At 39.1% G+C, this 14,103-nt stretch overlaps 1 protein-coding gene across 3 annotated transcripts in view; it reads left to right on the top strand.

The window, feature by feature from the left end:
- LOC128704693 (uncharacterized) overlaps positions 1-8,274 on the top strand; it is a 50,411-nt gene extending 42,137 nt beyond the window's left edge. For all 3 annotated transcript variants that reach the window (XM_070080334.1, XM_070080332.1, XM_070080333.1), the window contains one exon: positions 3,759-8,274. In XM_070080334.1, coding sequence (XP_069936435.1) covers positions 3,759-4,831 — 1,073 coding nt within the window. In that variant the 3' untranslated portion in view covers positions 4,832-8,274. The remainder of the gene's footprint in view (positions 1-3,758) is intronic.
- The last annotated feature ends 5,829 nt before the right edge of the window (positions 8,275-14,103 follow it).

Below are 14,103 nucleotides of genomic sequence, written 5' to 3'. Positions count from 1 at the left end.
CCCCCCCCCCCCACTCTTCAAAGACCTAAACTTACTCACTGTTCAGAACATTCTCACTTACTACTCTGCAATCTACATCTACAGAACCATAAATTCCAATATTAACACTTTGATAGTTGTGACAGGACCCATAGACATAATACCAGACACAAACATCTCTTTGACATTCCCAGTCTCCAGCTAAATCTATACAAAAATTCAGTGTACGTACATAAAAGGGCCTAAAATCTGGAACTCCCTGCCTGAAAACCCTAGAACTGCAGACACAACCACCATTTTCAAAAGCACCATTAAAAAACATTGTCTCCTTTACACACCCCACCAGCAGCTGACCACATGAAAATTACCTTATCTTGCACATATCCAATGCACAATACACTTATTGATATCTGACTCCCCCTAAATAACACATGACTTGTTGGTTCTCTGAACCATTCATCTACACACATGAATGTAAACAAAAAATTCTGAATGCAGCTATTGCTTCATAATTCTTAAGCTAGTCATAAGTTTGCCTAAGACACTCCAATATAGAAACTGTATCATGCCAAAACGAGACCATTTCCATTAATAGATAAACTAATTGTTAAGTTCTTAAATATTTTGAACTACCTCAGTTTTATAAATCTAGTTCATCACTACAATTACCTAACCTTAATACCAGTATGATCCATATCATGTGTCAATATAGAGTAAAAACTTATTAGTCTGCCCGAAATGCCTAGGCATACCTAGGCATACTAGTGGCTTTCTTTGTAATATTTTATAATATGTAATAATACCTTATAATATGTAAACCCCACATTGTAATATTAACAGAGAAATAGAGAATTTTAATTTTTTTTTAATTTTAAACTTACAAACATTGGGATCCTCATGAATTTTGTACAGTGGACCCCCGCATAACGATCACCTCCGAATGCGACCAATTATGTAAGTGTATTTATGTAAGTGCATTTGTGTGTGTGTGTTTGGGGGTCTGAAATGGACTAATCTACTTCACAATATTCCTTATGGGAACAAATTCGGTCAGTACTGGCACCTGAACATACTTCTGGAGAGAAAAAATATCGTTAACCGGGGGTACACTGTATAATATTCATAAGGCAGGAAGTTTTCAATTTACAAACACGTTGGGGACCTTCTGTATTGTGTATAATAATGATATTATACACAATGATATAATAATTGTATTATACAAAATACAGAAGATTCTCAATGTGTTTGTAAGTTGAGGACTTACTGTACGTATTTCACTTTCTGTACACAAATATAACCCACAAATAGAAGAGAGGAGCTTATGACAACGTTTCGGTCCGACTTGGACCATTTACAAAGTCACACTGTGTGACTTTGTAAATGGTCCAAGTCGGACTGAAACGTCATCGTAAGCTCCTCTCTGGTATGTGCGAGTTATTTGTGTATCATTCCAGTCATGGTATTGTGCCTTTTTTAGTTATTCACTTTCTACATTCCACATCTATAAAACATTCCAGGTCACTGACCAAGATTGTGAGCAAATTCAAACGAAAGGGAAAAATATGCCCACAATTTATGCCAAGATAAATACTAAGTTGTTAGTGAAACAAGTACCCTTGTGGGGAGAGTGGAAATATTTTGGTTCTGGGACCTACTGGTACTTCACTTATGGAATGAACAAGGTCTCACGACTGGATTATTTCCAAAATAAAACGTCGCAAGTGTCTGTTCATGCGTCTTTAACTACAACTTCTCAATAATATACGAATTATACCAAACCATACTGTAGGTGGGGATTGAACCCATGGTGAGCAAGTTGTAAAACTCTAGGCCTATGCGCAAGCCACTAGGCCAGCTGGCTACAATATGATTCATGAGTTCAGTCCTTGCCCATGGTATGGTTTGTTTGCAATTGTGACATTACGATTTCGCGAGTCATATACTGTATTACATCAGGTTGTCAACAGTTAGGGCTGAGCAAAACTGACATGTCAGGACATTAACATTTCTTGTTAATAAACCCTGGCTAGTCACAGGGAGTATTCTTTCATTCAAAGAGAGCCTCTCCTCACTTAACGATGAAAATCTGTTCCTAAGTCCATGTCGGTAAACGAATCCGTCGATAAATGAGAAGCATACTACAGTGGACCCCCGGTTTACGATCAGCTCCCAATGCGACCAATTATGTAAGTGTATTTATGTAAGTGCGTTTGTATGTGTATGTTTGGGGGTCTGAAATGGACTAATCTAATTCACAATATTACTTATGGGAACAAATTCGGTCAGTACTGGCACCTGAACGTACTTCTGGAATGAAATATCATAAACCAGGGGTCCACTGTATAATGGTACTGGGTTTATGTCAACCATCTTTGATATTGCTTTAATGTCACCTTTGCACCATTTATAACATTTTTAGTATATTTTTAAATGTTTATACAGTAGTGTATTGTAATACACAGAATAGAGGAAATCAGCTCTAATATACATTATTTAGGTATGCATACTGGTCAGAGAGCCAATCGTAAGTCAGTGTCGTTGGTAATTAAGTACGTCGCTAAGCGAGGAGAGGCTGTATATATTCAAATTAATGTTTATAGAGAACCAAAGTTCTGAAACATTATCAAGCTCTGGTTAGTAAATAAATATTTAGGCACAGATACAGAGTATAATTATCATACCTAATAAGTGTAAATTACCTAGGATAACCCAAGAATATCAGACAAATTAACATTTCCATCAGGGTCCTTGTAACAAGAACAGTTCTATACCATGACATGTATTATAAATCCAAGATTTTTTTTCAGATACACAATACAATGTTAACAAGACAATATGCAGTTTATGGCATTTTATTGAGAAAATACAATAAACTGTATGCTGTCTTATTAAGACAAGACTTCATTTGGATTTTTAACCCTGGAGGGTTAGCCACCCAGGATAACCCAAGAAGGTCAGTGCGTCATCGAGGACTGACTTATTTCCATTGGGGTCCTCAAGCTTGTCCCCCAGGATGCGACCCACACCAGTCGACTAACACCCAAATACCTATTTACTGCTAGGTGAACAGGACAACAGGTGTAAGGAAACACATCAAAATGTTTCTACCCCACTGGGAATCGAACCCGGGCCCTCCGTGTGTGAAGCGAGAACTTGGCCAGCCAGGCCGCGGGGTCACCCACATGTCAGTATATTCTACCACTGATATGAATTTAACAGAAACCTCATGTTTAATGACCTGTTATTTTACCACAATTATTTCTATTAAAATTATGTATAGAAATTCTGACAACCTCATTCATTAGCACTGTACTTTATATAATAACACTCAACTCTATTATTATAACTGTCACATCACTAATAATGCGAGAAATCATGAAAGTGCTCAGAAGCCGACCTATATTTTTGTGGCCCTAAAGTTTGAACTGTTATGGGATCACCTTCACAACCACCAATGGCTACCCTACATCATACTTTAATAAACTTGTAATTTTTAACTATTGTTTTGTATTGAATTACACTATATAATTTAAAAAAAAAAAAAAAAAAACCTTCATACAACACTCAAATTTTTTAAACTAAGTGGACTAAAGTTGCTTCAGGAGCCCCGCCGGGTTTAGGGGCTCTGAAGCCTAAGCTTCATTAGTTTCATAGTAGATCTTCCCCTGCTGGGAAGTTCACTATTTCTTTTTTTTTCACAGTGGCTGTTTTGCATATTGTGCTATCACCTGTTTACTGTGATCTTATTGCATTACTAATATATTACATTTATTTTGCAGGCAACATGATTGGCATGGTTGGTCCAGACACACTGTGTGGAGCAGAGTGCTTCATGGGTCCAGAAGTCGGTGAAGGGAACACCCCAGACCACGCACTGCTGTACCGAGGTGGTGTAGTCACCTTCATCCAGGCCAATTATGCTGATCTCATCTCCCGTGGTCTCATCCCCTACCCTTATTCCACACTGACTACTGAACATGCACTTGCTGTCACTCGTGCTCTTGCCACTTTGCATGCTCACACTCTCCTAGAGCAGGCAAAACAGAATAAAAAATCTAATGCAGCCTCACCATTTCAGATTAAAAGAAATGAAAATGAATTTCAATCAGCAGCATCTGTTACTATAGATGGAGCAGAGGGAGGAGAATGTGGTACTGAGGAATATGTTGAGGCAGGCAGTGGTAGGCATGTGTCAAGAGGCTGCGTCAAGGATAAGTGGACGGCACAAATATCACAGTTACATACTGTCGAGTCTAATTTATCAATTATGGTGGATAATTTAAAGAACTCTGGCAGTAATGAGAGGACTGTTCGACGCTTGGAGGCGCTGCATTCTGACCTTTCAACACTGACACAATTTCTGCAGTTTGCCTCTGCCATGCAGACCTGCAGAATACCCAGTGTGGGTCCCATATGTGGCAGAGATATTTGGATCAGATCACAGGAACTGGAAGAGGAGGAGGATATGATAATTATAAGACTGAGAGGCAGTCAAGAACTGGAATCTCCTCCACTTCGTGATGCCGCATGGATCTGGCTCACTCTGCTCAGAGGAGACACATTACGTGACCGTTACATGGAGCTCTGTGATGATTACTGCAATACCTTTAATAAGGTTCTCTTTCGCCAAGAGGCAGCATCCGAGGTGGAGGAAATCTCTTACTTTGATGTGATGCGTGATTTAGGGGAAAATTTCTTACATGCATTCATGACTATAATACACAAATTTGTTGTGTCTGGCACTTGGTTCTTTGATCGTCAACTCCATACTGAAGAAGGACTTCAAGAACTGGTGGAAGTAATAAGCTTTTTGATAGATAATGGAATTGTTGGATCAATTTTTGTCATTTGATGATTGCTTAGTATTCCTCAGATAATTCACAAGATAGAGGCCCAGATGTGAAACTCAGACCAAGTCTCCTGATATAGCAAGCAGTGCTTATAATAGGCAGTCTTTAACCCACAAACCTCACCCTAAAAGACATTATCACTTCAGATGTCAAAATAATGTCGCAGACTACTAGTGTTCACACTTCTGAAGGCTGATGTTTAAGAAATCTGTTAAGAACATTATTAAACATAAAAGGTAAATTAACTGTCAGCACACCACTGACTTAGTCTTATTAAGAATAATACAAAAATAATACAGGCATGCCTCATTAATACGGTGTTTGCTTTAGAGCGCTTTTATTTTTTTTTTTTTTACAAAGGATTCCACAAGTTAAGGTTCCTAACTTTTTTACAAGCTAAGAGCTGTTACCTATGTCATCTTTTCAGTTATAGTAGACCCCGGCTTACAATATTATTTCATTCCAGAAGTACGTTCAGGTGCCAGTACTGAACGAATTTGTTCCCATAAGGAATATTGTGAATTAGATTAGTCCATTTCAGACACCCAAACATACACGTACAAACGCACTTACATAAATACACTTACATAATTGGTCACATTGGGAGCTGATCGTAAAGCGGGGGTCCACTGTACATTCATATCTATTATTTTCATAGCTTGCCTTGCTCTTAAGATGGTTTTCAGTCATTTAAATAAAATGATCTAAATTTGCTTTTGCTTCATTTTTTTAGGCCTAGTCCTATTGCACACTTAATAAATGATAGTGTAAACAAGTTTTAGGCTTTTATATGCACTTGTAAGTGAAAAAAAAAGGCTGTGATTTGATTTAAGGTGATATTTGCTTTATGGCAGCGGTCTGGAGCCTAACCTGCCATATTAGTGAGGTATGCCTGTACGTTAAGAGAAAAAGCTTATTCCTGAACTTTTTTTTATTCAGTTGAACAGATTAAAACAATGAGAAGCAGCAGGAATTAGGCAGGACTGAAATGACCCTCAGATTTTTGACAAGGACAATGACCAGGGGCAAGAATCATGCAGAATTGAACCCCTGTATCACTGAGGATTTACAAGATTCTGAACAACATTCCATTGGTCTAAGGTGTATGATGGAAACTAATGTACCAACCTTACATTAAGTACTGTGTATTTTGAACTAATATTGTATCTCATATTATATAGTACGCACAAAGCATATTTAACATGTAGCTCTGAGGTACGTTAGTACACTGCGGCAGCTTTGAGTCAATTTCCTACTGATGCACACGTCAGCTTATTAGATATTTATCATATTTAAGGACAGATTTCAGTATTATTAACTTGGGCCTTACAACAGATGTTTAATCCAGTATTATTATATTTAGGAAGCCATTGTCTAATAAAATAATAATGATACTCTCACCTTGAAACACATATAAAAATGCATACTATAGCAATACGAACTGTAAACTAGTAGAAAACACGATTATATAAAATACAGGCGTCCCTCGACTTACAATGGGGTTATGTTCTGACAAACCCATAGTAAATCAAAAATATCGTAAGTCAAATTGGATTTTGCCAAATAATAAATAACTACATCACTCAATAAATAAACAAATAGTTACTGTAAACCAGCACTGAAAAGTACGTAAATACTAAATACAAGTTACAGACTTACTGCCTTCATGCTGGGTAATTAGCTAAAGTTTCATTTCCAGAGTAATTGCTTCTGCACCACTGTAAAGTCAAAATATTACAAGTCAAACCATAAGTCAAGGAGTATCTGTGCTTAATATACTGTATACACCTATGTTCTCACTGACTGGAGTACATGTTCAGTGGTATTCTTGGGCATACAGCGAACAACCAGCCACTGAGGGTGTCAACTGGTGGTGAAGGGCATCACAACACATTCATTTTTCCTTTTCTGTAGACAGCTTGCTCTTCCTTGAAGCTCAGAATAAATTAACGAGTTGCCTGTTAATTTAAAGCCAGTGTGTGTCTGGTGACTATTACTGTGGCAGAGTTTAAGCACCAGGGGGATTAAGTGCTATTGACAAGGGGTATAACACCTTTGTATGACCTTGCCAAAGACACCAAAATTGCCAGGACCACCACTGCATACATGCAGTATGTATATTTATGCATGTACTTATACACACATGCTTACAGCAACCCACACCTTAAAAGAGAAATAAACCTCAGCCTAGGTTGAGGGACTGATTACCTCATTCTCCTCCTCTTCAAGCTTCTCCTGTGTATGGACTGATGAAGCCACTGTGTGGCAAAACATTTCCTTAATAAAGATACCCAAGAGTTGCACGTGTCTAATTTATCAACGTGTCGGTTCTGTGACCATTCATTTATAATGCTAGTGTACTAGAAAAAACATTATTAACATTGTGTCAAATTTTTTTATGCAGGTCAATATTCTGGAAATTTGTATACTGTATCTGATGAATTTATAATAATAATAATAACGACAATTTCAACTCCACGGGGAAAAGTACAACAGAATTCTTCTGTAAGCCATACGTGTCGTAAGAGGCGACTAAAATGCCGGGAACAAGGGGCTAGTAACCCCTTCTCCTGTATAAATTACTAAATTTAAAAAGAAAAACTCATTTTTCTTTTTATGTCACCCTACCTTGGTGGGAGTTGGCCAGTTTGTCGAAAAAAAAAAAAAATTTAAACCAGGGTACAGTGGACCCCTGGTTTACGATATTATTTCATTCCAGAAGTATGTTCAGGTACCAGTACTGACCAAATTTGTTCCCATAAGGAATATTGTGAATTAGATTAGTCCATTTCAGACCCCCAAACATACACACACAAACGCACTTACATAAATACACTTACATAATTGGTCCCATTGGGAGCTGATCGTAAACCGGGGGTCCACTGTACAAGCAAGTTTATTCAGGTATACACAAATACAGTTACACAGATCATCATACATAGCAGTATATGTGTAGAGAACATTAATTTAAAAACACACAGTATGCACAGAATTTCTTGCAAACAGACTACAACAAGTTACACGATTATTCTTTAAAGAGAAACAAATTGTGTATTTCTCTCCCTCTCATAACAAAAAAAGGCACAATACCGTGGCTGGAATGATACACAAATAACCCGCACATAGAAGAGAGGAGCTTACGACAACGTTTCGGTCCGACTTGGACCACTGACAAAGTCACACGGTGTGACTTTGTAAATGGTCCAAGTCGGTCCGAAACGTCGTCATAAGCTCCTCTCTTCTATGTGCGGGTTATTTGTGTATCTCCCTCTCAATTTTTTTTAAATGTCTCTTCCTGTTAATGTTTTAAATAAAAAATATCAACCATAAATTGCATCAATATACTTTATGAAAGGTAATGGAATGTCATTTGTAAATTCATTCATTCATTGCATCAACTGTGAGAGTTGTCAATAGTGATAGCACAATAAAACATTTTTTCAACCTTGGTACTTTCATTTCACCCATATTATTTTATGTAAATGGTTTATCTCCATGGGGAAGTGGAGAAGAATTCTTCCGTGAGTCATGCGTGTCGTAAGAGGCGACTAAAATGCCAGGAGCAAGGGGCTAGTAACCCCTTCTCCTGTATACATTACTAAATGTAAAAGAGAAGAAACACTAACAACGTTTCGGTCCTGGGACCAGAAAAAATGATCAAGATTCCAGGACCAAAGCGTTTTCTAATGTCTTAATGTTTGTTCATGTGTCTTGATAAACCAACTTGTCAGTATAAATTACCAAGTTTTTTAACACACAGACAGCCAAGAAATCACGGAACTTATGCATCCTTCTTTTTTGAGTCATCCAGCCTCAGTGGGAGATGACCATCTCTGGCAAGGCAGTGATAGTTCAAATAATGGTGAAAGCATTTCTTTTTCAGGTCACCCTGCCTGAGTGGGAGATGGCCAGTTTGTTAAAAAATAATATGTAATGCATATGAAGTAGGAAAAAATAACGAGGAACACAGTACTAATAACTATATTAAAATTATCTAGTTATTTCAAAATAAATTTTATAATAAAACTTCCATTAGAAGTGAAATTAGTAACCTGAATTAAATATGAATGCGATGACATAGTTTTTTACATATACGTCTGTAACACATCAACGATATTCACAGTAAAATATATTCAGTAAGAATAATTCGAATATTTTTTTTTTTCAACTAATCGGCCTTATCCCACCAAGGCAAGGTGGCCCAAAAAGGAAAAAAAAATTTTAAATTTAGTAATTTATACAGGAATAAATATGTTGCATATTTCAGTAACACGTCAAAATTCTATCAACTGATACCAAGAAACATCCAATACAACTAAAAAAAACCCATCCTAGAAAATACTTAAAAGTAGCTATTTTAAAGCAAATACAAGGTCCGAGGTTTGCTTTTCCCATCATGCACTGTGAGGGGGAAGACTTCATAATACTGCGCACACTCACCACACACACCCATTCTCTGATATCTGACAAAATTTACTGATCGAAGCATACACAAGAACACTGTTCTTGAAGAGTAGATTTACACGAGTGACCTGGCATCAATCATGTATATCTATTAGAGACAGTGAAAGGGCTAAGAGAAATGCATCTTTCATTACTAATAGCAAGAGTTATAGATGCAACAGAATTAAAGGTAAGTGGTTTTGATGAACTGACATACTAATGAACTGTGAGCAAGGTAACATTTACACAAAGATTCAAGGAAACTGGTTAGTCAGACTTCAGTCCTGGAGGTTGGAAGAACAGTGCCTGCACTCTAAAGGAGAGGAAAGTGGAACAGAATTCTTCCTCTAAGCCATGCGTGCCGTAAGAGGTGACTAACATGCCGGGATCAAGAAGCTAGATGTCCCTTCTCTTGCATATATTACTCTTGTATATATTACTAAGAAGAGAAGCTTTCGTTTCTCTTTTTGGGCCATCCGGCCTCTGTACGATATGGCCGGTTTGTTGAAAGATGATGACAATGACATTATCTGACAAGATGTATGTCTTCAGGTCCAGCAGTTTCAAGCTGACACATTAACAGTGCTGTAGTAAATTCAACAGAGGTAAATGAAGAATAAGATTCATCCATGCAGAAGTTAAGTTTGAAGTTGTAGATTCTTTACAGGACTTGAAGAAAATCAGATGTGTAGCCCACGAGACCAGGGAAAAATTATTTTTCTATTGTGTTAGTATCTTCCTCCATTAATACCATACCAGCACTGGCAATGGCTGGAGCCAGTTCAGGCCTGCCAATTACTGCACCTTTTATCCACACTGCCTTCTTAGTGGTGGCCTTTTAAGTTGAAATATAAGCATACGTACTAACAAGCATGCTTGTCAGCTCCTAAAACATGTCAGCCATGTGCTTTTAAGAACATAAGAAAGGAGGAACACTGCAGCAGGCCTGTTGGCCCATACTAGGCAGGTCCTTTACAATTCATCCCACTAACAAAACATTTGCCCAACCCAATTTTCAATGCAACTCAAGAAATAAGCTCCGATGTGCAAGTCCCACTCAAATCCAACCCCTCCCACTCATGTACTTATCCAACCTAAATTTGAAACTACCCAAAGTCCTAGCCTCAATAACCCAACTAGGTAGACTGTTCCACTCATCAACTACCCTATTTCTAAACCAATACTTTCCCATGTCCTTTCTAAATCTAAACTTATCTAATTTAAATCCATTACTGCGGGTTCTCTCTTGGAGAGAGATCCTCAAGACCTTATTAATATCCCCTTTATTAATGCCTATCTTCCACTTATACACTTCGATCATGTCTCCCCTCATTCTTCGTCTAACAAGAGAATGTAATTTAAGAGTCTTCAATCTTTCTTCATAAGGAAGATTTCTAATGCTATGTATTAATTTAGTCATCCTACGCTGAATGTTTTCTAACGAATTTATGTCCATTCTGTAATATGCTTGTTTGAAGTCTAAATAGTGAGCAGTAGTACAATTATATTGATCCAGCCCCTTGTAGCATTTACGAGTTGAATGAACCTAGCACAATCTGGTGACTATCATGGTATGCATTTAAGAAACTGCTTACCTCATGGTCAACAATCCAATCCATGTGACTGGCCAAGACTGAACAAATCTAGACAAAAGGGAAAATATCTCCACCAATCATGCCAAAAGAGTTGCTGGTTTGTTAGTCTGGCAAGCATCATGTGAGGAGTGACACCATTCCTAGAAAAGAGGCCCCCCTCTACTCCAAGGCATAAATCACAAACCTCACCACATAAATATCACACACACAGGAGAATGAAATATCTCTTCTTTCAACAAACTAGCCATATCCCATTGAAGCAGGGTGGCCCAAAAAGAAAAATAAGTTTTTCTTAACTTCAGCAATGTATACAGAAGAAGGGGTTACTACCCCCTTGCTCCCAGCATGTTAGTCACCTCTTATGACACGCAGGGCTTACAGAAGAATTCTGTTCCGCTTCCCCATAGAGATAAGAGGAAACAAACAAGAACTAGTAAGAAAATAGAAGAAAACCCAGAGGGGTGTGTATATATATATGCTTGTACATGTATGTGTAGTGTGACCTAAGTGTAAGTAGAAGTAGCAAGATGTACCTGAAATCTTGCATGTTTATGAGACAGAAAAAAAGACACCAGCAATCCTACCATCTTGTAAAACAATTACAGGCTTCCATATTACACTCACTTGGCAGACAGTAGTACCTCCGTGGGTGGTTGCTGTCTACCAACTTATTACCAGAGGATGGCAGTATCTCCCTGGGTGGTTGCTGTCTATTAACCTACTACCCGAGGACGGTAGTACCTCCCTGGGCGGTGTTGTCTACCAAACTACTACCAGAGGATGGTAGTACCTCCCTGGGCAGTTGCTGTCTACCAACCTACTACCAGAGGATGGTAGTACCTCCTTGGGTAGTTGCTGTCTACCAACCTACTACCAGAGGATGGTAGTACCTCCTTGGGTAGTTGCTGTCTACCAACCTTTTACCAGAGAATGGTTGTACCTCCCTGGGCAGTTGCTGTCTACCAAACTACTACCAGAGGATGGTAGTACCTCCTTGGGTAGTTGCGGTCCACCAACCTTTTACCAGAGAACGGTTGTACCTCCCTGGGCAGTTGCTGTCTACCAACCTTTTACCAGAGGATGGTAATACCTCCCTGGGCAGTTGCTGTTTACCAACCTACTACCAGAGGATGGTAGTACCTCCCTGGGCAGTTGCTGTCTACCAACCTACTACCAGAGGATGGTAGTACTTCCCTGGGTGGTTGCTGTCTACCAACCATTTACCAGAGGATGGTTGTATCTCCCTGGGCAGTTGCTGTCTACCAACCTACTACCAGACGATGGTAGTACCTCCCTTGGTGGTTGCTGTCTACCAACCTTTCACCAGAGGATGGTAATACCTTCCTGGGCAGTTGCTATCTACAAACCTACTACCAGAGGATGGTAGTACCTTCCTGGGCAGTTGCTGTCTACCAACCTACTACCAGAGAATGGTAGTACCTCCCTGGGCAGTTGCTATCTACGAACCTACTACCAGAGAATGGTAGTACCTTCCTGGGCAGTTGCTATCTGCGAACCTACTACCAGAGGATGGTAGTACCTTCCTGGGCAGTTGCTATCTACGAACCTACTACCAGAGGATGGTAGTACCTTCCTGGGCAGTTGCTATCTACCAGCCTACTACCAGAAGATATTAGTACCTTCCTGGGCAGTTGCTATCTACCAGCCTACTACCAGAGGATGGTAGTACCTTCCTGGGCAGTTGCTATCAACGAACCTACTACCAGAGGATGGTAGTACCTTACTGGGCAGTTGCTATCTACCAACCTACTACCAGAGGATGGTAGTACCTTCCTGGGCAGTTGCTATCAACGAACCTACTACCAGAGGATGGTAGTACCTTACTGGGCAGTTGCTATCTACCAACCTACTACCAGAGGATGGTAGTACCTCCCTGGGCAGTTGCTATCAACGAACCTACTACCAGAGGATGGTAGTACCTTACTGGGCAGTTGCTATCTACCAACCTACTACCAGAGGATGGTAGTACCTTATTGGGCAGTTGCTATCAATGAACCTACTACCAGAGGATGGTAGTACCTTCCTGGGCAGTTGCTGTCTACCGACCTACTACCTATGAGAATGAAACATACAATGACCAAAACATCATACATTTCATTGTATGTGCGTGTTACTTGTGTATTGTTCAATCACAGTATACTGCCTTTTTATTCTTCACAAACCTCACCACTGTGCTAAGATGACCAAGCAATGGAGGGAGTGTTAGGTAAGACACATATGCAACAGTTAGGTATCTTTATTACGAAACGTTTCGCCTACACAGTAGGCGAAACGTTTCGCCTACTGTGTAGGCGAAACGTTTCGTAATAAAGATACCTAACTGTTGCACATGTGTCTTACCTAACAACCTGTCGGTATTTTATACCATTTTAATGTTCAATGGAGGGAGTATTTACACGTAGGTTATCGAGACATTTTGCATTTCTTGTGTGGCGCTAGCGAGTTGTGTTATGTAACCTTCAAGAGGTAACAAGATTATGCAACAAGCTACAGATGTAAACTTAAAAGCAGTATTAACCCGTAAACGGTCCAAGCAGATCTACGTTCACATGTGTAGTGCTACAAAAGTAGATCTACGTTTTTGTTGCAGTTTAAAAACTGTAGTGTAAAGCACCCTTCTGGCAAGACAGTGATGGAGTGAATGATGGTGAAAGTTTTTCTTTTTTGGGCCACCCTGCCTTGGTGGGCCACCCTGCCTTGGTGGGCCACCCTGCCTTGGTGGGCCACCCTGCCTTGGTGGGCCACCCTGCCTTGGTGGGCCACCCTGCCTTGGTGGGCCACCCTGCCTTGGTGGGAATCGGCCAGTGTGATAATAAAAAAAAATAATAAAAATAATTTTCAAATGCAACAAAAAAAAAAAAAAGTAGATCAAAGTTTTTTACACATTTTCAAATGTAAAAAAACAAAAAGATCTAATTTTTTTTACATACTTTCAAATGTTGAAAAAACGTATGTATACGTTTGGACCGTTTACGAGTTAATGAATGTATGATTACAAGTGTATGATGTAACATCATAATGTTACCAAAAACAATGTTGTAACTGCAATAATTAATACTGCACTCACAAATTGCAAATGATATCTGTACAACATCTTACTTCATTATTAGTCCTTTTAAAGAAGTGAGCAAGAAAGTAAAGGGTACAATTCCAGAAGCCAGGTCAGGTCAGGTCAGGTTAGACTCCTGCTTGGCCATATTTATGTTCACCCTCCC

Source organism: Cherax quadricarinatus, unplaced genomic scaffold (genome assembly GCF_038502225.1).
Source record: "Cherax quadricarinatus isolate ZL_2023a unplaced genomic scaffold, ASM3850222v1 Contig328, whole genome shotgun sequence".
Lineage (NCBI taxonomy): Eukaryota > Metazoa > Arthropoda > Malacostraca > Decapoda > Parastacidae > Cherax > Cherax quadricarinatus.
Note: the sequence above shows the minus strand (reverse complement) of the source record. Positions and strands in the feature narration are given on the sequence as shown.